Source organism: Pinus tabuliformis, chromosome 2_1 (genome assembly GCF_031772625.1).
Source record: "Pinus tabuliformis cultivar Carrire ecotype Pingquan chromosome 2_1, CPIR1, whole genome shotgun sequence".
Lineage (NCBI taxonomy): Eukaryota > Viridiplantae > Streptophyta > Pinopsida > Pinales > Pinaceae > Pinus > Pinus tabuliformis.
In genome coordinates, this window is record NC_142299.1 from 43,758,601 (window position 1) to 43,783,434 (window position 24,834).

Sequence of the window (24,834 nt, forward strand, 5' to 3'; positions counted from 1 at the left end):
TTTATGTGGGAACAATGATCCTCTTCCTTACTATATTTCCTGTTTTATGATGATGAGATAGAGTTGTATGTCCACATATCATGTGGAGAAGAACTATATGGGGGTGATGCACATATGTATATGTTTCTATATGGAGGAGATGCGAAGATGTATATGATATTTGGACAGATGTACTGGTTTCTACATATCAATATAAATACAATATTTTTTTTCTTGCAAAACAATGCAAGAACAGAGTTGCATAATGGAATGAAAACAATTTCAGAATTTCTTCATGGGATTGAGTCAATATAAGATTTCTTACAGAGTATATTCAGACTGGACCGAAAAGAAATCACTTCCAACAAAAATATTGAGCAGCATTTTTAAATTTCGAGGTCCAGCAGACCTATTTCATTGTAACTAAGAATTTGGTATATATTACGGTTCAAATGACACCTGGAGAATAGTATCGTCTGAAAGCTGATCATATCTGCACATTCATGAATTGATACAGCCAGATTTTTAAGTAACTTTAACAGGACCATCCAGCCACTTAAAATTCCAATAAATTTCTATTAAATTGATTAAAATTGAACCAAACAAAAATATATTACTTTGAAGAAAATTGAGTAATACTAGTAATTTGTTTCAAGCTATCATTACAACATGCGCCTGCGTTCAACATCTGCAAAATAACTTCGCTGGAGCATCCTCCTTCAAAGCTGCTCTCTGCTGCGCTTGCTCGGGATCCTCCTTCAAAGCTGCTCTCTGCTGCGCTTGCTCGGGATCCTCCTTCAAAGCTGCTCTCTGCTGCGCTTGCTCGGGATCCTCCTTCAAAGTTGCTCTCTGCTGCTGACCATCCTCGCTGACAAAAGTGTCAAGTCGGATGCTTGACGATTTCTTGAATGACTTCAGGGTTTGAAGAGTTGGCACCTTCTCTATCTGAATATTATTACAACCTCTCATGTCCAGCCTTTCAAGTTTTGCAAGACGCGCACAAACGCCTCCTATTTTCCTCAATGCACAGCAATATTTCAATTTCAGAGTTACCAAAGTTGTCGGCAATGCTCCAACCTCCACTAGAGCATTACAAAACCTGATCTTGAGATGTTCAAGATTAGGGCAAGTGCCTTTAGAAAATGATACCTCTGATATATTTGTGCGATACAGCTCGAACTCCTTGAGCTGAAGCATGCCTTTATCACTGGAAGAGCCTTCACTCGACGCTTCCGTCCCCACAGTCCAGTCTGTTTCCAGATTCCTCATGTTCAAGATATCTGGTGGTAAGTATTGTACACTACAATTCCATATGTGCAACACTGTCAACTGACACAACAGTCCAACTGAATCAGGGAGACATTGCAATTTCTCACAATTGTTGAGCCACAATTCCTTCAAACTGGTCAGGTGAAGGAACGAAGATGGCAGCACTTCCGGAAACGGACCTCCCATTCTCAGAAGCTCCAAGTTGCTTAGGCATGCAACATGATCACTAGGCCACTCTTTTAAGTTTGTACCCAGCAAATTTAATTTTAACAAGAACTGTTGATGTCCAATCTGTGGAGGCAATAATTCCATTTGGAGACAACCTGAGAGATCCAAACATTCAAGCGTGGTGATATTCCCAAGCATTTCTGTAGAGATGGTCAAACTGGAGCAGTCACTTAAATGCAGATGTTTAAGCTGTGGCAGATTGCCGAAGGAATCTGGAAGCACCTTCAAACTATTGCAACCAGACAGATCTATGTGCTCCAGATTTTCTAAGCTCCCAAAATAATCTGGAAGCATCTCCAAACTTGTGCAGCAATCCAGTTTCATGAATTGCAGATTTGTCAAATTTAGCAAGGAATTTGGGAAGATTTGCAAACTTTCACACCAAGACAGATTGATGTGGCGGAGTTTTGTTAAATTCTGTAGGGAATTCGGAAGCATCTTCAATCTTTTGCAACTAGACAGATTGACACGTTGTAGATTTATCAAATTCCCAAAGGAGTTTGGAAGACTCTCCAAACTTTCGGAACCAGACATACAAATGCGTTGAAGCTTTGTCAGACTCCCAAAAGAATCTGGAAGGTTCTTCAAACTGTCGCAGCCAGACAACAAACCAATGTTCTGGAGATTTGTTAGATTTCCGAATGAATCCGGAAGCATCTCCAAACTTCTACAACAATAGAGATTGATGTATTTGAGATTTGTCAAATCCCCCAAGGAATTTGGGAGCATCTCCAAACTTATACAACAAGCCAGATTGATGCGTTCAAGATTGGTCATATTCCCCAATGAATTTGAAAGCATCTTCAAACTTTTGCAATAAGACAGATCCAGGTGATGAAGATTTCTCAAATTCTCAAAAGAATTTGGAAGCTTCGCCAAAGTTTCGCAGCCACGCAGATTGATGTGTGTGAGAGTTGTTAAGTTACCAAAGGATTTTGGCAGCGTCAGCAATCTGTAGCATCCAGTTAGCTCGAAATGTTTCAAGGACGGCAAATTACAAAATTCATCTGGTAACCTCATTGAATGAGTCCCCTCATCTTGAAACCCCTCTCTTTGCGGAATCATTTCCAGTACCCTTTGCGTGACCTGTTCCAAGATATGTTCCTCGTTCCTGCGTGTTCAGAGATATGGTATAACAATTGAGAATGAACCTACTGCAGTTGTCATTTGCATAGCAATCTATCATGGATTTGTGAGAAATTGTAAGAAATTGTAATTACTAATCACTAATTGAAAAAAGTTTATATACCTTTTACGGGATTCATTATAAAAATGATCAAATGGAAAGGAGAGTAAGAAATCCTCACTCATCATTCGCAGACAGCTCGAAGCCGGTTATGGTTGCAACCTGACAAAGAGCATCTCTCCAGTTCTCAATTTTCCGGGACTCGTATCGCTGCTTCGTTTCGTGGATGCGCAGTGCTTCAGCGTATGCTCCATCTTCATCTTTGCCCGCCGCCTGCACCCCGTGAGGCTTTACTTGGTAAAAGATGGGAATAATTGGAGCCCCGGACTGTTTCATGAGCACGAGCTCATCTAAGCACCATTTTGATTGCGCATAATTTTGAGAGAAGATTGCGATGTGTACAGATGCGCATCGAATAGAGTCTTCTATTTGGGACGAAATTTCGTGTCCAACCCGCAATTCTGGTTTGTCAAGAAAGACTCGCAAGCCGCAGAGAAGAAGTCGACGGTAGAGATTGGTGGCTACCGTATATTTTGTATCAGGACCACGATGGTTTATAAACACATCGTAGTCCTGATCTCTCATCCTGGGAACATCAACAACAATCTTTTCGAGGTCCTTGAGGTGATAAAATCCCTTTGGAAAATGTAAACTTTTAGGAGTACATACTTTTAACTCCCGGAGATGAAGAGGTATGGCCTGCAATGTAAACAGTACGATCATGAGAAAAATACAAATACAAAAATAATATACAGTATTGTAATTATTAGAATAAAGATAATATTTTTATTATATTACAAATTATTTATATTTATTATTATTTATAAATAAGTGTCTTGGATTAATTACATTATTAATATTTGGAATTAACTAATGTGGTTTATTCTCGTGATGAATCATATTAGTTGATTGCAAACCTCCACCATGTAATTAATCCAAAAGATATTTATCTACAATATGAATTACAAAAATATTGATCTAACAACATTATTTATATTTACAATTATTTTTAAATTTACCATTATTTTAAGGAGTTGTCTATAATGCGACTTTTTGGAGATTCCGGTGACGGAATCGGAAGAAATTGAGGTTAAATCTTGATTTGTTGTAGTTAAAATGGTTTTTTAACTGCATATTTGGATTCAGCACCCTAGAAAACCCCTGGGACGGTTTCATTGTGCAGAAACTAGCTATCAAACTTGAGATTCCAATAAATTCCTGCCGGATTTCGACCGGAAAAACCCGGCGGAAAAACTTTCAAAAAGTCGCGTTATAGACTATTTCTTATTTTAACCATTATTTATATTAATATACAGTATTGTAATTATTGAAATAAAGATAATATTTTTATTATATTACAAATTATTTATATTTATTATTATTATTTATAAATAAGTGTTTTGGATTAATCATATTATTAATATTTGGAACAAGCTAATGTGGTTTAGTCTCGTGATGAATCATATTAGTTGGTTCCAAACCAAACCTCCACCAAATCTTAATGATGTAGTTAATCCAAAAGATATTTATCTACAATATGGATTACAAAAATCTTGATCTAACAACATTATTTATATTTACAAATATTTTTAAATTTATCATTATTTTAACCATTATTTATATTTACATAAAAATTTAAATATATTTTTCAAATAATAGAATATTTTTAAAGTAATTTTGTATCTTATAAATACTATTTTTGAGAATTTCAAACATAATTTTTATATTTAAAAAATACTAAATTTAAGAATTTCAAATATAATTTTTATATTTAAAAATTATTACTATTTTTGAGGATTTCAAATATAATTTTTATAATATAAAAATTATAAGTTTGAAAGTTATTATTCAAATTTATAGATTATTTTATTATTATAAAGAGAATACTTCTATTATATGACAAATTATTTATAGTTATAATTATTTCTAAATAGTATCTAGATAAATATATATATATATATATATATATATATATATATGTCTACGAGGCTAAAGATAAATTATGGGACAGACCATTTTTCTGTGAAGCTTCACAATAAACCCCTCACTAAATAGATTAGCCTAAATAAATTATCCCAAGAGCTAGCTACCAGCATATCTACATAACTTTCCATGTTGCCTTTGTAGGCTTCACATTCTAAAATGAAATGTTTTTGTGTTTCCATGTTTCCGAAAGAACGAAAAATGCATACTCTTTCTTCCCACACTTTATATTTACAACTATTTTTAAATATATTTTTGAAATAGTACAATATTTTTTAATTAATTTTGTAACTAATATATCTTCTTTTTCTTCTGAACAAAAAAACGTTGGCTTTATATTAAATAGTAAAAGCTGGTACATTTGTCTCCGAGAAAATATTTTCATCATTTACTACATATCTTATCCCAAATATTCGAAAAAAACTACTTAAATGATACTAAATGAGAATAAAACATACCAAGAAGTGACCTCATACTTCATCTAGTTCATATGTGAAAGAGCATATAACAAAATAAAAAAGAGAGAAAAATTGTTATATACAAGGATGGCAATCTAATATGTCCCTCCTCCCTTACGTGGGTATCCTCAGTAAAGGAGAAACTCAAGATTTCATATATTCCATTGAGTCCAGCGATTGACAGTCTATCTACTTCCATATTTGCTTCTCTATGTATGTGGTTGATAGTGTAGTTCATTAGAGAACTGGGGATGTGTTTTATCCTTTTGATCCATCTAGCCAAGGTAGGAGGACTGAAATCTGTAAACCCATGTATGCCATCTATCAGAAATTTAAAGTCACCACATATGTGAAGGTTGTGCATATGTTTCTCTTTCACGAACCAAAGTATTCCTCATAATGTCATAGCTTCCGCTCTAGTATTGGTACTAGGTCCACCATTCCAAGATATGTTATATTGTGAGCGTTCATTGAGATTAATAATAGCCCTGCACCGGCATCTTCCCAGTTGTGCCGCACCATCGAAGAATCCAACAGGAAAAAGGGTAGTCAATGCAATCATACAATTTAATGATATTTTTTTGTGGAGCATGCACAAGATCAATTTTCAATTACCAGGATAGTGTTCTGTGACATATCTAAGAAATATCGAACTATTGTCCATCGAAAATATACCTGTTCCTAGCGTTCCAAATTTCCCATATAGTATAAAGGGGCACTTCCTTGTGTTTCCCAGAACTTTTAGACCACATATTTATACATTGTTCAAAGTTAAGTGCCCAGTTAATGTGAATATGTAATATATGTGTAATATTACTCCAAACCTGATGAGTAGTTGGGCATGTGAAGAAGATATGTTCCTGATGCCCTGCAGAAAATACACAGGCCAGGACCCACAAATCCTCCCTTCAAGAGCTTATCCCAAGTGAGGATTTTGTTCCTCCAAACCCAACCAAGTAAATAAGATGATTTTTATGGGTATATTCCACTTCCAGATCTTATAGAACCATGATGGTTGTTGCAACTCCAGTCTCCACTTCATGTAAAAAAGGTATGTTTCCGCAAAATGGGATATCTTATTAATGTAGTCTCCTAGCCCAAGTGATACGATCTCCTCGATCACTAAATATGAGGCCCGCCTGGCTAAGGCAATTTGTATATTCTTGCCATTCAATGGCACTTCGTCCCACCAGTCCTAATTCTACAACCTCTTTCCATTTGGGGCATCCCTCATGCCAACCTTTAATTCCCTGAGATAGAAGCATGCATCCATTTCTATGCAGAATGTCCAAAGTATGTCTCTCTAGATTCCTGTCGCCTCACATTCCAATAGTGTCATCTGTCTCTATCAATATCTTCGTGCCTTTACCGAACTCCCAGGCCACCATCATGTGTTGAAATCTAATTTCAACGCAGACCAAGAAAAACCGTGAACTAAGCCAGAAACCGTTCACCGGATTTTCTCGGAGCTATTTGCCGACGAAGGAATAATCCGGGAAGGAGCTCCGAGAAAATATGGAGCTGACGCGTGGTTGACCCCTGACGTAACGCAACGTAAGAATCTCGGAGGTTAACTTTCAGCACTTGTTGGTCTTCCGATATTGTTCTCCACCGTTGGATTTGCTCCCGTGTTCTCCGCCGTTGATCACCTGGAGCTGCATACGAACCCACATCAATTCAATGTTTTGCGTGGAGTAAAAGGTTTATGGTTGACCGCCGTAGGTAAAAGAATTTAATGATTGGTACAAGATTTTGGTGAGGCTCTTTTAATATGAGCATGGGCATGTTATAATATATGTTTTTATATATATTTATATACGGCATGTATTAAATAGGAAATCGTATGTAATAAGTTTAATGTTTTTTGTTTTGACTTTTAAAAAAAATGTTATGTATTGCACACGGGAGGAACAAAAATCATTCTTCACAGCAGCGTAAAAAAGAATGATGGAGCAGTAAAAGAAAAACACACAGCAGTGTGTAAAATGAGAAGAACCAGGTGATGTAATTTTTGGAGTTGTAAGAAAACCGTGTGTGGTTTTTGCACAAGCAGTGCATAAAGAAAATGGTGAAGTTTTTTTTTGTAAGTCTGTGTGAATTTTGTTTACAGCAGTAAACTTATGTAAACTTTTATTACAGCAGTAAGTTGTTTTCACTGCAGTGAATGTAAAAAGGGATTTACAGCAGTTAACCCAGTAATTTCTCAGAAATATTTTATGGTGTTGAAATACTCTGTCTCTCAGTGAATTTTTTTAAGTCTTCTGTGCACAAAAGGATCCTGGAGAAAAGTAAAAACAGAGCATTGCCTTTGTGTGTTTGTTTATTTGGTTTTTGGTATTTTCCCCATTCAAAAATATCCAACAGTGGTATCAGAGCAGGCTTAGGCTCTTTAAGGAAGTTAAAGAAGCTGAAGGGAGAAGGTTGTTGCTGCAGCAAAACTTCTCAGGCAGACAGAAGACTCAGACAACAAAGGGTTGTTGCTGCAGCAAAACTTCTCAGGCAGACAGAAGACTCAGACAACAAAGGATTCAGGTATTCTTCATAACTATCTTGTTTGTTATTGAAGAGACAGTCAGTGTTTTAAATATACAGTCAAGGAATGGCTAGCACAAGCACTGGTATGGGTTTGTTTAACACCCAGCTCCCACAGTTTAATGGGAAGAACTATGACTACTGGTCAATAACTATGACAGCCCTGCTTGCTTCCCAAGATTTATGGGAAATAGTTGAAGAAGGTTTTGAAGAACCAGCAGATGAAACTGAGTTCAATGCATTAACTCAAGGAGAGAAGGATCTGCTGAAGAACAATAGGAAGAAGGATTCAAAAGCCCGTGTGTTGTTGTATCTAGCAGTAGACCAGAGTATGTTTCCAAGGTTAGCAGCAGCTAAGACAGCCAATGAAGCATGGCAAACCCTCAAGACAGCCTATCAAGGCATGGAGAGAGTGAAGACAGCAAAGCTACAATTGCTGAGAAAGGATTTTGAGAACTTGAACATGAAGGAGTCAGATAACATTGACTCATTCTTCACTCATGTGATTGGTGTAATCACACAAATGAGAACTCATGGAGAAACCATTGAAGATAGAAGGATTGTGGAGAAAATATTGAGGGTCTTACCCTCAAGGTTTGATGCCATAGTCACCACCATTGAAGAGACAAAGGATCTCTCAAGCTATTCAGTTGATGAGCTGCATGCATCACTGATAACACATGAGCAGAGGTTGAGTAGGAATGAAAACTCATCTCTTGAGCAAGCCTTCAAGACCCAGATGTCCTTTGGAAGAGGCAGAGGTCAAGGCAGAGGAAACAAAAGAGGAAGAGGCAGAAGCCAGAATAGAGGTGGAAGGAACAACTCATCAAATGCACAAGGAAGAGGCAACAATCCAAATCAGAACCAAGGCCAAGGCAGCAGCCAACAAGGAGGACAATATCATGCTCAAGGACAAAGGTATGATAAATCTAATGTTCAATGCTATTATTGCAAAAAGTATGGACATTATGCTAGTGATTGTAGAAAGAAACAACATGATATGAACAGCAGACAAAATGCAAATGTTACAAGAGAAAACAGCAGTCAAGAAAATGTCCTGTTAGCTTGTAACATGGCTGAAACACATAGTGAGGACATATGGTTTTTAGACTCAGGTTGCAGCAACCATATGACCGGAAACATAGCCTTCTTTTCTGCCCTAGATAAAAGTGTGAAATCAGAAGTCACACTAGGAACTGATAGTAAAGTGTCTGTTATGGGAAAAGGAGAAATAAAAATACTTTCAAAGCAAGGAGAAAGGAAAACCATAGCAGATGTATACTATGTCCCCGGAATGAGATGTAATCTCTTGAGTATTGGACAGCTTGTCCATAAGGGCTACAATGTTTTCTTTAAAAATGATGTGTGCACCATCATGGATATACCACCCAGCAAAAGATGCATTGCTGAAGTGAAGATGACAAGGAACAGGATGTTCCCTCTCCGGATCAGGGCAGACATGAAGAACAAAAGGGAAATGGCAGCAGTCACCCAAGAGGCCTTCCAAAACGTACCAAAGGATGAGAACTGGTTATGGCACTTGAGATTTGGGCATCTCAATTTTGGAGGTCTAAACTTGTTGAGCAGAAAAGGAATGGTAAGAGGATTACCATTGATAGAGAAACCGGACAGCCTATGTGAAGGCTGCATTTTGGGAAAACAACATAGAGAAAGTTTTCCATCAGGGAAGAGCATAAGGGCAAAGACACCCTTAGAGATTATCCACTCAGATTTGTGTGGACCAATGCAAGCTCCATCATTAGCAGGCAGCCTATATTTCTTGACATTCATTGATGATTTTACAAGAAAGACTTGGATATATTTCCTCAAGAACAAAAGTGAAGTCTTTGAGAAATTCCAAAACTTCAAAGCATTTGTTGAAAACCAAAGCGGGCTGCACATTAAAGTTTTGAGAACTGATAGAGGAGGTGAATATATCTCCAAGGAATTCCTAAGATTTTGTAGAGAAAATGGAATACATAAACAGTTTACAGCAAGGTACACTCCACAGCAAAATGGAGTTGCTGAAAGGAAGAACAGAACCATCATGGAGATGGCAAGGAGCATGTTGAAGGCAAAGCATTTGCCAAATGAGTATTGGGCTGAAGCTGTACATTGTGCAGTTTATATATTGAACAGGTGTCCTACAAAAGCAGTCATGAACAAAGTGCCAGAAGAGGCATGGAGTGGGAGAAAGCAAGGAGTCACCCACATGAGAGTTTTTGGATGTGTGGCCTATGCACACATACCATATCAGCTAAGGAGGAAGTTGGACAGCAAAGGGGAGAAATGCATCTTCATTGGATACAGTGATGAATCCAAAGCCTACAGGCTGTACATTCCATCTACCAAGAAGTTCTTTGTCAGCAGGGATGTTCAATTCATTGAAGAGGAAGCTTGGGATGGAAGCATAGAGAAGACAGTTAATGTTAAACACTGTTTGTCTCATGATGAAGATGAAGAGGAAGTGGCTGAAATGAATCCCCAAACAGCAGCGCCAACACAAGGACAGCAAGGTACACCATTGAGGATCAATGAGAGTGCTTCTCCAAGCACACCACAAGGAGGAAATTCAAGTGCATCTTCAAGCACTTGCACACCAAGTGAACGAGGTAAGAAGTTTAGAAATCTAAGTGAAATTTATGAAGAAGGAATGAATTCCTTATTTGCCTTGTATTGTCATGTTGATGATCCTATTCATTTTGAAGAAGCTATTAAAGATAAGAAATGGATAGAAGCTATGGATGAGGAGATGAATGCCATAGAGAGAAACAAAACATGGGATTTGGTTGAGTTACCAAAAGGCAAAAAAGTCATTGGTGTGAAATGGGTCTATAAGACCAAGAGCAATGCTGAAGGCAAGATAGAAAGGCACAAGGCAAGGCTGGTTGTCAAAGGCTACAAGCAGCAGTATGGGAGAGATTATGAGGAGACTTTCGCCCCGGTTGCAAGAATGGAAACCGTGAGAGCAGTGCTGTCCATAGCAGCTCAAAACAAATGGAAAGTCTACCAAATGGACGTGAAGTCAGCATTCCTAAATGGAGTGTTAATGGAAGAGGTTTATGTGGAACAGCCTCTCGGATATGAGAAGAAAGGTGAAGAGCACAAAGTGTGCAAATTGAAGAAAGCTCTTTATGGGCTGAAGCAAGCGCCAAGAGCATGGTACAGCAGGATAGATTCATATCTATTGGATAATGAATTTGACAAGTGTGAAGGAGAACCCACAGTCTACATCAAGGAAAAGGATGGTAAGATTTTAATTGTTGTTTTGTATGTTGATGATGTGATTTTCACAGGTAATGATGATCAGCTCATTAAAAATTTTAAATCAGTCATGAAGGATGAATTTGAAATGACTGACATGGGTTTCTTGAGATACTTCTTAGGCATAGAAGTAGATCAAAATGAAAAAGGAATTTTTATATCTCAAGCAAGATATGTAAATCAAGTTTTGGACAGATTTAAGATGGAAGAATGCAAGGCAGCAATCACTCCCACAGTAATGGGATTAAAACTCAGCAGAGAGGACAGCAGCAAGGATTTTGATCCTAGCTTGTATAAAAGTATTGTGGGCAGCCTTATGTATTTAACAGCAACTAGGCCTGATTTAATGTATGCTGTTAGTTTAATTTCCAGGTTCATGGAGAGGCCGAAGGAGGCACATTGGCAGGCAGCAACGAGAATTTTGAGGTATGTCAAAGGTACCAAAATGTTTGGAATTTTATATCATGCCTCAGAACATTCAGATTTGGTTGGATACACAGATAGCGATTGGGCTGGAAGTGTAGATGATCGGAAGAGCACTTCCGGTTATGTTTTTCATATGGGTTCAGGAGTCATTTCATGGGCTTCTAAGAAGCAGTCCATTGTAGCATTGTCTACAGCAGAGGCTGAATATGTGGCAGCTACAGCAGCAGCATGTCAAGCAGTGTGGATGAGAAGAATGTTGAGAAGCTTAGGCCAAGAGCAGGCAAAAGCGACAGTGATTTTTTGTGACAATAGCTCAGCTATTGCTTTGTCAAAGAATTCAGTGTTTCATAAGAGAACGAAACACATTGATACAAGGTTTCACTACATCAGAGAATTGGTGAACAATGGAGAAATTGTCTTGGAACATTGCAGGACTCAAGAACAGGTTGCGGACATCTTGACAAAGCCGCTGGATCAGAAGAGCTTTGAATTTTTGAGAAAGTGTCTGGGTATGATTGAATGCCCAGCTGTTGAAATTAAAGGGGAGTGTTGAAATCTAATTTCAACGCAGACCAAGAAAAACCGTGAACCAAGCCAGAAACCGTTCACCGGATTTTCTCGGAGCTATTTGCCGACGAAGGAATAATCCGGGAAGGAGCTCCGAGAAAATATGGAGCTGACGCGTGGTTGACCCCTGACGTAACGCAACGTAAGAATCTCGGAGGTTAACTTTCAGCACTTGTTGGTCTTCCGATATTGTTCTCCACCGTTGGATTTGCTCCCGTGTTCTCCGCCGTTGATCACCTGGAGCTGCATACGAACCCACATCAATTCAATGTTTTGCGTGGAGTAAAAGGTTTATGGTTGACCGCCGTAGGTAAAAGAATTTAATGATTGGTACAAGATTTTGGTGAGGCTCTTTTAATATGAGCATGGGCATGTTATAATATATGTTTTTATATATATTTATATACGGCATGTATTAAATAGGAAATCGTATGTAATAAGTTTAATGTTTTTTGTTTTGACTTTTAAAAAAAATGTTATGTATTGCACACGGGAGGAACAAAAATCATTCTTCACAGCAGCGTAAAAAAGAATGATGGAGCAGTAAAAGAAAAACACACAGCAGTGTGTAAAATGAGAAGAACCAGGTGATGTAATTTTTGGAGTTGTAAGAAAACCGTGTGTGGTTTTTGCACAAGCAGTGCATAAAGAAAATGGTGAAGTTTTTTTTTGTAAGTCTGTGTGAATTTTGTTTACAGCAGTAAACTTATGTAAACTTTTATTACAGCAGTAAGTTGTTTTCACTGCAGTGAATGTAAAAAGGGATTTACAGCAGTTAACCCAGTAATTTCTCAGAAATATTTTATGGTGTTGAAATACTCTGTCTCTCAGTGAATTTTTTTAAGTCTTCTGTGCACAAAAGGATCCTGGAGAAAAGTAAAAACAGAGCATTGCCTCTGTGTGTTTGTTTATTTGGTTTTTGGTATTTTCCCCATTCAAAAATATCCAACATCATGCACCACCAATGGAGAATTTTTGTGAAACTTCTCCAAATCAGTGATCCCAGTGTTCTGGTGGGAATCTTTGTAGAACTTTTCAATATCTGAGTGTCTCACGTATTTAGCCTGGATGATGTCCTTCCAAATTCATTGTCCCTGCATGGCTCGCCAAAAGGATTTAGTTAACAGTGAGTCTCCAAAAATACTGAAATCGACGAGCCCCCATCCCCCAAATTCTTTTGGTATTGTTAGATCAACCCATTTACAAAGATGATATTTTGGTGTGGTTCCTGTCCCACTCCATACGAAACAGGAAGTGATAGATTTTATCATAGAAGCAATGACCCAGGGAATCAAGAATAGGTGTACCCAGAATGTTGATATCTGCTGCAATATTTCCTGAACAAGGATATATCTTCCACCAAGTGTAAGGTATCTGTATGTCCATGAATTCAATTTCTTTTTATATTTATTTACCATCCATAACCAATCTTTGTTTCTATACTTACATGGATTTAGACGATAACCCAAGTATGTTATGCCATCCTCCATTGGGGTCGATTGTACTCTCAATATGCCAGAAATGAAATCAATATTTGATCTGTCACCAGACGAGAAGTAGAGCGTAGATTTGTTTCCATTTGAATGTAGTCCAAAAGCCACTCCATATATGAGAAATATATAGTGTAATGTTGGCCACTGCGCTCTGGATATAATGCCAAAGTTTAGAATATCGTCCACAAAAAAACAAATGGGTAATATGAACCTGTCTAGAGATGTGTAAGCCTTGAAAAATGCCTCATGCCTACGCATCTTTGATATGTAAACTAAGTCCATCCATTACTAATATGAAGATTAAAGGGGAGAGAGAGCACCCCTGTCTGAGACCTCTTCCCGCAAAGAAGAAATTAGAAGGTATCCCATTGATCAACACAACATAGCAGAACGAAGTAATGCAAGCCATAATCCACTCCACATTGTGGGATCAGAGACCAATTTTATAAAGGATGAGCCTAATATATGCCCATTCCACATTGTCATATGCCTTGTGTAAGTCAATTTTCATCACCACTGCCTCCTTTTTATAAGACTAGATGGAATGAACACATTATTTTGCATATGTGATTGGATCATGAATCTGGTGATTATTTAGAAAACCGAATTGTTCATAGGAGATGTGTGAAGAAAATACTTGATTAAATCGCCTTATAATCACTTTAGGTATGATCTTATATATGATGTTGCAAAGAGAAATAGGCATGAAATCCTGGAAATATTTAGGGGAGGAGGACTTCGGGTTGAGAGGCAGGAAGGTAGAATTTATAGCACCAATGATCTTACCTCTTGTTCTGGCCTCTTCGACAATCTCGAGCAGATACTGTCCCAGTAGCTGAAAGAAATGTATATAGAATTCCACTGGCCAACCATCCGGTCCTGGGCTTTGTCTTTTGCAAAAGACTTAAGAACCAAAGATATGTCTTCCATATTTACTGGGCTATATAGTTCATCATTTGAATCCTCATCAAACATATTAGGATACAAACCCAGTGCCCGTCTTTGATCCCTGTAGTCGATATCTCGTCTAGATTTAAGAAATTGTTCAAAAAAATTGACCGCTTCTTCATGTATCTCAGAGCTAGTGTATTTAGTTTCCCCTTCAAAAGATTCAATCTACCAAATAACATTGGTATCTTTCCTATCATTTGCATATCGATGGAAAGACTTTGTAATCCAATCTCCCTCTCTAAGCCAAATCGCTATGCTCTTGAGCCTCCAAGTTATTTCATGTATTTGTAGTATCTCACTCTTCCTATCTTCGAGAATTTTTATATGCATCATGTCCTCCCGAGTAGGTTCTCTGTGTTCCAGTACACTACAAAAGCTGGAATTTTCGTGCATGATCTTCTTTAATTTTGGGATTAATCTCTACTTTTTATTCCTCTTCCATTTTGTTGACGCAGAAATAGCAACAGGGTTAAGACCCAGGGTTCGGGCGTAGGGGCCAACAAGGCTCTGTTGTAGTTTAACACAACACTGACATTTTCACCTTACCTGGGAAGGGTAAGGAGTCTCACCCGAGGCATGTTGCAACCTTAGTTAAATGAGGGTTGGAATTCAGTATCAAGGAAAACCATATCAAAGAATGAAGAACAGAGAGCATTAACTTATTCTTCAAAGTAATCAGAGCGCAATAGTCTATACATGATGTAACAGAAAGACTACCTAAACATGTGCATACATAATGTTAGCCCTGAGGTGCAGCGCTGCCATCTTAAAGGCTAAAGGAAGGAGATGGTCTGTTTTGTTGTCATGGAGAGGTCCCCACACGGTTCATCACCCCACTTTCCTCACTCTCCCACTCCCATTCAAGTCCATTCACATCCTAACCCAACCCTCATAGTTTAACAAAACCCAATTTTGCCTTGGTCCTGCGTAAATTAACCCAAAAAAACCCCCGAAAACCTTACCTTTCCACCTATACGCACCCTCCGCACATTTCTCGAGGCCATCCCGTACTGTCTTGTCCCTCCGCCATCCAATCTCGCCATCGATCTGACGGCCCACGCTTCACCCTACCGACGAGACTTGCTCGATCGATCTCCACCATTAGATCACCCCCGCCAGATCTAACGACTGCCACTCATATCGCGCGAGCAACTAGCGAGAGGAATACCCACCCGATAAAGGCAGTTACCTCTCTCTCCTCCGCTGCTACGTGGCATGCAATGAGTGGCATCGTGCGGACTCCGCCCTTTACTGCTTACCGCTCGATGAGCGCCCGATAGAAACCATTTCCGCCCAAATGAAACCGCACCTAGGCGTTATCGTCTGAGCACCTCCTCTGCCCGATAGTCGTCTGATCTGCTCATCTGAGATCTGACGGCTCGGACTTATTCCGCTCCCGCCACGACTTCAGGCCTCCTGCGCGCGATCTCCACTGTCCATTTCCTTCGATCCAACGGCCCTCATCCATGATCACCTTGGTTCGCCCTCCGCCGCCTGATCACCATCCTGACCGTCAATTCATCTCATCCAACGGCCCATATGCCCCGTACCCCGCTCCCCATCAGTCACCTAGAGAGGAAAGTAGTTGGTTCTGTCAGTGTCTGTGGTAGCTGTACAGTGGAACTAAAATAACAGAAGGCATGGCCGAGAACCGTAAAAACAGCAGCACGATGCAGCCGAATTAACTGAAAGGGATCGTGGGGCATCATAGCACGTTTGAGCCACCTGACAGAGCGGCGAAGTGACCAGAATCGGTTATTGTGTTTGTTAGAAACAGTGCCCCTGTGCTCATGCTTATCTAATTATTGCATCAGGCAATTAGAAGCTAGATGGGATAGATTAAGACATCTTGAGCCCTAGAGAGCCTGAGAGCATTGTAAAAGCCTATATATCGCTAAAAGTTAGAAGGAACAAGGGTTCAACTTCTGAAGACTGTAGATACTCTGTTCCTTGCAGAGTCTCATCTTCATTCCAGTAATACAAGCTTCTTTTGTTGTTACATGTTCAATGTCCATTTCTCTTCAGTTCTAATCTTGCACTCGGATAACTCTATTCATGATTTCTTCTGTCTCTAATGCTAGATAACTGTCATCTTATCTCTGCATTGATAAATTGGATTTGCAATTGAATAGGTTATCCATGTTTCTTCTGTGTCTAATGCCAGATAATTGTCATCTTATCCTTGCGTTGATAAATTAGATTTGCAAGTTTCATATACTTCCTCTAGCTAGCCATTCATATATGTTTATGTATGCATCTGTTGGTACAGTCAGTATTCTCCATCTATCCATTGAATCTATAAACTATTGAGCATTAGTGGTCTAAAGCCTTGTCAAGCTGAGGGTGTTCATGCATGTCTGGAGTGAAAACAGAGTTGAAGTGGTTATCTGGCTTGATCCAAACCTTATTCATTCCAATAGTTCCTAGAACAATATTGAAGATTATATGTTACCAGGCATCTCCGAGCTACAACCTAGGAGAGTTTCCTAGAGTGATAAAAAAATTGGCGACGTTGCTGGGGAGAGGAGATGGAAGTTCAGCTTCCCTGGGAGACGACACAGATCCAGCTTTGATGATAGACAAAGTCTGGACACTATTTTGGTTGTAATCATCTATCTGGCAACTCTACTGGAGGACAAACCTTTTGGCGACTCCACTCCATAGTTCTGGCTCAATTTGAGAGGCATACTCGGAGAAATCCTCAGAAGCCACAAGCTGATCTAGTACCTGACCCCGAAAAGATCATCAAAGAGAGAAAAGTATTGCAGAAAGGAGCATCAGGTTCAGGTAAACCTAAACAATATTCTATATCTCTTCAAGAAAAGCCTGCAATAGAACAAATACATGTTGAGAGTATAGCATCTAATACTAACAATGAAGCAAAACTCTCAGAGAGTCATAAAGCTCCTTATTCTTTAGGTTCTCCTCTTGTTGTAAGCCCAAAGGAAACCTCACCTCCCACCCATCATACTCCCTTAGTCTTATCAGTCACTCCTTAGCCCTCTTTCATTCAGACTTCCAGTACTCTTATAGCCACCACAGCTATGGCAGGACCACAAGCACCTACCAAAATGGAAAGAATCATAGTTGCTAGGTATGGGCCTCTAGTACTGCCCACTCCTTTGAATGCCATGCCTACTGGAGAATATCAGAAGTATATGCCTAACTTCACTGGGACTGAAGGTGTTACAGCTGAAGAACATCTTGAGTCATTCTATAGCTATGCTGATAACCTGAACATTAGTGAAGATCATGTGTGGATGAGAGTCTTTGTCCAAAGCTTGGATAGAAAGGTTAGAAAATGGTTCAGAGAACTGACCCCAAGGTCTATAACAGATATTGAGGCTTTATATGATGCATTCCTAAAGCATTGGGGGGATAAGAAGGATCTATTCTACTACCACACTGAGTTTGGCAACTTAAAGAGGGAAAATGGTGAGTTGTTGTCTGATTTTAATAAGAGGTTTAACCGAGTGTACAACAAGATACTAGCTGAAGTAAAACCCACCACTACCTCTGCTAAACTCACCTATGCCAGTGCTTTTGATTCTGACTTCTACCTACTGTTGAGGGAGAGGTGATGTGCTACTTTGGTTGATATGCAGGATGCAGCCTTGGAAGTAGAATCAAATATCATGGCTGCAGAGAAGCTCAGAGGTAATGTTGATAGAAGGAGACAGAGGGGCGAATCTTCATCATCTTCAAACCCCAAGATAGATAAAATGACCAAGATGATAGAGTCACTAGCCTCTGAAATCTCCAAATTAAAGGTTGAACAGCACCTTGGGAAAGGAAGAGTTCCCAATACTTTTGCTCCTAGAAATCCAAATCCATATAGAAGAGCTAATGAGCAGTTGCAAATTCTGCAAAGAAACAAAGATGCCAATGAAGACCAAAGGATGAAGACCCCTTTTCAAAATGCAGTCATGGAAGAGGCACAGTTTGAAGAAGATGATGAGATCCATTGTATGGAAGACAAAGGCAGTGCCTCCTTTTTGACCTTAGCTGCCTATGAAAAGTCATTATTCAATGACCAGATCAACCAACAGTGCGACGGTGAAGCTATTCTACAAACTGAAGATCAGCATAGATATAATCTGAGGTCGATGATGAATAATGCCAAGGAAACTCTTGTTCAAAGAGTTGTTGCCCCTGTAGAACAGCAAGCTAATAAACAGAAGCGACCAGCAGCTGATCCTATCATCCTCAAAGCTCCAGCTCACGAGGTAAGAGGCCTTGACAAGTCTCCTTCTCCTTTCAGTTTTCAATCAGAAATTTAGAAGCTAAGAATACCTATGCCTTTGATTGAACTAGTGAAGAATGAGTCCTTCAAGAAATCCATCCTCGAGGCCCTTCAGCCTAATGCCATCCAAGCCTCCACTGACTATGTAAACCTGCAAGATGACAAACCCACTGTTGTTCTCAGCCCAATGATTGAAAATTATGATGATAGCTCCCCATCATTCTATATCTCTTTGACTATTCATGACAAAATCCTTGACAATTGCCTTCTGGACACAGGAGCCAGCCATAGTCTAATGCCCAAGGCTGTCATGGATGAGTTGGATCTTGACATTACCAAGCCTTATCATGACCTGTTCTCTTTTGACTCTAGAAAAGTGAAATGTTTGGGATTAATCAAAGATCTAGCCATCACATTGTCTTAGCTGCCTATGAAGAGCATGATGATGGATATTGTGGTAGCAGATGTGCCCCCCAAGTTTGACATGTTGCTTTCCAAAGGTTGGATCAAGAGGTTAGGTGGAACATTGCAAAATGATCTCTCCTATGCTACTGTCCCAATTTTTGGAGGTGAAAGTAGGAGATTATACAAAGAAGCTCAGTTGGCTTATATCATCAGTGATGAGAAGAATCCCACTAATCATCCCATCTATGCTGTTGACACTGATTTTGGAGCCTGTATTCTTCAAATTGAAGAATCCTAGTTGGCCTCCATGCAGCGTAGGAAACCAGTTTTCCAAATCACAAAGGAAGAAGGCCCACAAATTTGAGACATGTTCTTTGATGGAGCTTGCTCTAAGGAAGCTGCAGGGGCAGGTGTAGTCCTTGTGTCTCCCGCACAAGAATACATTCATTTATCTTTCAAGTTAACTTCAAGTCACCAATAACATAGCAGAGTACGAAGCTTTGATATTGGGCTTAAACGTTGCTAGAGAGATAGGCATCAAGGGTCTAAAGGTGTTTGGAGATGCAGACCTTATCATTCAGCAGGTGAACAAAACTTTCCAAGCAGAGCATCCAAGGCTGAAAGCATACAGAGATGAGGTATGGAAGCTCATGGGTTCCTTTAATAGTTTCAGTATTTCTTACATCCCTAGAATGAAGAACCACTGATGAAGCAATTTGCTGATATCTTTGCCTGGGAGTACAGTGATCTTAAGGCATATGACACAAACATCATTCAGCATAAGATTCCACTGGAGAAGGACACCATCCCTTTTAAGCAGAATTTAAGACCTATCAGCCCTCTCTTACTGCCTTTGATTGAAAAGGAAATTAAGAAATTGTTGGATGCCAAGGTCATAGTTCCCCTAAGGTATTCAAAGTGGATAGCTAACCTTGTGGTAGTCAAAAAGAAGAATGGAGAAATCAGGCTTTGTGTTGACTTCAGGAATCTGAACAAATGCTCTAGAAAAGACAACTACCCCCTGCCTAAGATGGAACACTTGCTGCAAAAAGTTTCAGGGGCTAGAGTCATGTCTTTCTTAGATGGATTTTCAGGTTACAATCAGATTGTTGTACATCCAGAAGATCAAGAAAAGACCGCCTTCGCTACTCCTTGGGGCACTTTCATGTACTCTAAGATGCCTTTTGGACTGATGAATGTTGGGGCTACTTTTCAGAGGGCCATGGACATAGCCTTTGTGGGAGAGAAGGACAAGTTTGTCCTTATTTACCTTGATGATATAACAGTTTTTTCCAGCAGTCACAAGGACCATTTGCAGCATTTGAAGGAGGTGTTTCTAAAGTGCAGACAGTTTGGAATTTCTGTGAACCCAAAGAAATCACAGTTTGCTCTAGAAGAAGGCAAACTTCTGAGACATATTGTTTCTGGTGAAGGTGTGAAGATTGATCCAGCCAGAGTTCAAGCAATTCAGACATTGTCCATCCCAAGGTCAAAAAAGGACATTCAATCTTTCATGGGTAAGATTAACTTTGTTAGAAGGTTCATTCCAAACTTTGCAGAGCTAGTGAAGCACATCACTTCCATGCTGAGGAAAGGGTCAGAAATAAAATGGACAAATGTTGCAAGAAACTCTTTTGACGCCATTAAACAAGTTATCATGGAAGCTACCACTCTAATCAGTCCAGATTACACCAAGGAGTTTTGTATCTTCTCGTCTGCCTCTTATGATACACTTGCAGCAGTTCTATTGCAGAAAAATGATGAAGGTGTAGAGCACCCTGTGGTTTTTTTTAGCGAAACTCTGAGGGACGCTGAACTAAGGTATGACCTTATTGAAAAACAAGCTTATGCTCTCATAAAATCTTTGAAGGCATTCATAAATTATATTCTACATTCCAAAGTGGTTGCATATGTACCTTCAGCCTCAGTGAAAGATGTCCTAATGCAGCCAAATATTAATGGAAAGAGAGCTAAATGGATTGCAAAGTTCACAGAGTTCAACATAGAGGTGAAGCCCACTAAGCTGGTCAAAGGCCAGGGCTTGGCTAAGCTCGTGGCTGAGGAAAATTGCAGTTTGATGGACATCAATTGCATGAGTCCAATTTCAAGTGATGAGCAGACAGAGGAAGCAGCAGAAGAACAAAAGCAAAATCAGTCTTTGGCTGAAAATCTAGCCACCTGTGAATGGTATTCCAGCATAGTTCAATTTTTGTAGAAGCTAGAAGTCCCTCCAGGGCTTAGCTCAAGTCAAGCCCGAGCCATTAAACTCAGATCAGCGAGATTCTGCATTAATAAAAATCTGCTTTATTAGAAAGACCCATCAGGAATCCTCTTGAGATGTCTAGATAAAGGCAATCTGTGGAAGTCATGCACCAGTTCCATTCTAGCATCTGTGGAGGGCATCATTATTGGAAATCCACAGCCCACAAGATCTTGAGAGTTGGGTATTATTGGCCTACTCTGTTCTCTGATGTGTGTACTTTTGTGAAATCTTGTGACAAATGTCAGAGGTTTGCAGGAAGACAGCAACTAAAATCTCTGCCCTTGAAGCCAGTACATGTTAATGGTCCCTTCCAGTAGTGGGGCTTGGACTTCACAGGTGAGATTAATCCACATTCCAGTGGCCAGCATAAATGGATCTTGGTATCCACTGATTATTTCACCAAATGGATTGAGTCTATACCCACTAAGAATGCCAATCATCAAGTTGTCATGAAATTCCTGAATGAGAATATTTTCACTATATTTGGTTGCCCAACCAAACTAGTCACTGATAATGCAGCAACTTTCAGGGCAAAAGAATTGGTAGACATGTGTGAATCCATGGGCATTCTGTTGGTGCATTCTACCTCATATTATCCTCAAGGCAATGGCCTGACAGAATCATCCAACAATAGTCTTGTAAGGATAATCAAAACACTGTTGGAGGACAACAAAAAGAGCTGGGATTCCAAGTTGAAGTTTGCATTGTGGGCTTACAGGGTTACCAACAAAAAGTCCATAGGAAACTCTCCATTTAAGTTGGTTTATGGCACTGATGTTGTTTTCCCCATCTAGTTGATTCTCCCTGTGGCCAAATTCTTGCAAGAAGAACAACATGAAGAGAATGACATGGTAAGAAGAATGAATAACCTGGTTGAACTCCAGTAGATCAGAGAGCAGCTGATGGAGAAGTCAAAAGCTCATCAGAAGAAAATCAAAGAAACCTTTGACAGGAAGGAAAAAGTGGACAATTTCCAACTCGGTGATTGGGTTCTCAAATGGGATGCATTTAAGGAAAAGAAAGCTAATTATGGTAAGTTTGATTCCTTATGGACAGGTTCGTTTTTCATCGCTCAAATTCAGCAGAAAAATACCTTTATTTTGCACAATTTGGAAGGAGGAGATGTTTTGGTTGCCCAGTCAATGGGCGGTTTTTGAAACTTTATTTCATTTAAGGCTTTAAAGCCTTGGTATTGTAAATATGATTTTCAGTTTTTATTTTTATGCAAAATAGACTCCATGCCCAATGGAACACTAGGAGGAAGATTTGATTTTGGTTTTACTGGAAAGGCAGTAGTCTACAGTTCTTGAAACCTCACAGGGAGGCTTTCATCCCCAGAAGGAGCCAGTGTTAGCCCTGAGGTGCAGCGCTGCCATCTTGAAGGCTAAAGGAAGGAGATGGTCTATTTTGCTGTCATGGAGAGGTCCCCACACAGTTCATCACCCCACTTTCCTCACTCTCCCACTCCCATTCGCATCCATTCACATCCTAACCCAACCCTCACAGCTTAACAAAACCCACTTTCGCCTTGGTCCTGCGTAAATTAACCCAAAAACCCCCGAAAACCTTACCTTTCCACCCATACGCGCCCTCTGCACATTTCTCGAGGCCATCCCGTACCTCTGTGTCCCTCCGCCGTCCGATCTCCCCACCGATCTGACGGCCCACGCTTCACCCGATCAACGAGACCTGCTCAATCGATCTCCACCATTAGATCACCCCCGCCAGATCTAACGGCTGCCACTCATATCGCGCGGGCAACTACCGAGAGGAATACCTGCCCAATAAAGGTGGTTTCCTCTCTCTCCTCCACTACTACATGGCGTGCAATGAGTGGCATTGGGAAAACTCCGCCCTTTATCGTTTATCGCCTGATGAGCTCCCAATAGAAACTATTTCCACCCAAATGAAACCGCCCCGGGGCGTTATCTTCCGAGCACCTCCTCTACCCGATAGCCGTCCGATCTGCTCATCTGAGATCTGACGGCTCAGACTTATTCCGCTCCCGCCACGACTTCAGGCCTCCTGCGCGCAATCTCCACCGTCCATTTCCTTCGATCCAACGGCCCTCATCCATGATCACCTTGGTTCGCTCTCTGCCGCCTGATCACCATCCTGACCGTCGATTCATCTCATCCAATGGCCCATATGCCCCGTACCCCGCTCCCCATCAATCACCCAGAGAGGAAAGTAGTTGGTTCTGTTAGTGTCTGTGGCAGCTAGACAGTTGAACTAAAATAACAGAAGCCATGGCTGAGAAGGGTAAAAACAGCAGCACGATGCAGCGGAATTAACTGAAAGGGATCGTGGGGCATCATAGCACATTTGAGCCACCTGATAGAGCAACGAAGTGACCAGAATCAGTTATTGTGTTTGTTAGAAACAGTGCCCCTGTGCTCATGCTTGTCTAATTATGGCATCAAGCAGTTAGAAGCCAGAGAGGATAGATTAAGACATCTCGAGCCCTAGAGAGCCCGAGAGCATTGTAAAAGCCTATATATGGCTGAAAGTTAGAAAGAACAAGAGTTCAACTTATGGAGATTGTAGATACTCTGTTCCTTGCAGCTTCTCATCTTCATTCCAGTAATACAAGCTTCTTTTGTTGTTACATGTTCAATGTCCATTTCTCTTCTGTTCTAATCTTGCACTCGGATAACTCTATTCATGATTTCTTTTGTGTCTAATCCCAGATAACTGTCATCTTATCTCTGCATTGATAAATTGGATTTGCAATTAAATAGGTTATCCATTTTTCTTCTGTGTCTAATGTCAGATAACTGTCATCTTATCTCTACGTTGATAAATTAGATTTGCAACTTTCATATACTTCCTGTAGCTAGCCATTCATATATGTTTATGTATGCATCTGCTGGTACAGTCAATATTCTCCATCTATCCATTGAATCTATAAATTATTGAGCATTAGTGGTCTAAAGCCTTGTCAAATTGAGGGTTTTCATGCATGTCTGGAGTGAAAACAGAGTTGAAGTGGTTATTTGGCTTCATCCAAACCTTATTCATTCCAATAGTTCCTAGAATAATATTTAAGATTATATGTTACTAGGCATCTCCGAGCTACAACCTAGGAGAGTTTCCTGGAGTGATAACACATAGAAAAAAAATAACCAGTATAACGCAAAGCGGATATGCTATGATCCCATAACAATATTCTTCATTAAGATAGAGGTAAATACATTACATCAGGCTCACAGCCCATCCCTCAACATCAGAATGTTATCAGGCGAAATACAATCTTATAGGAAGACAGTCACAAGGTTGTTCCCAGAGCTTCGCAACACAGGGAGCATAGTATTACCAAGAACAACCACGACACAACCTGATAGCAACAAAAACCACAATTAACCTCTTCTCGATTCTCATTTCTACTTTTTATCTTCTTCTTTCATTTCCTACACGCCAACCTGAACTGTCAGTTCCTTCTCCCCTGCTCGATTGTCTTCATTCCTCAGTTGCTCTTGCTATTTTCCCACGTGACTATCTCTACTTCTTCCCGCCACTCCTCTGTAAATTCCAGTCTTTCACCCCTCTCTTGTCTTTCCTCTGCTGTTAATTCCACATCCTCCCAA

General features: G+C 39.9%; 1 protein-coding gene across 1 annotated transcript in view; it reads right to left on the bottom strand.

Moving 5' to 3' along the window:
• Window positions 1–420: 420 nt before the first annotated feature.
• LOC149198691 (uncharacterized) overlaps window positions 421–24,834 on the bottom strand; it is a 42,544-nt gene continuing 18,130 nt past the window's right edge. Inside the window, exons 4-6 of the mRNA XM_089400339.1 lie at window positions 2,784–3,361; window positions 680–2,587; window positions 421–472 (exon numbers count right to left, since the gene is read on the bottom strand). Coding sequence (XP_089256465.1) covers window positions 421–472; window positions 680–2,587; window positions 2,784–3,361 — 2,538 coding nt within the window. The remainder of the gene's footprint in view (window positions 473–679; window positions 2,588–2,783; window positions 3,362–24,834) is intronic.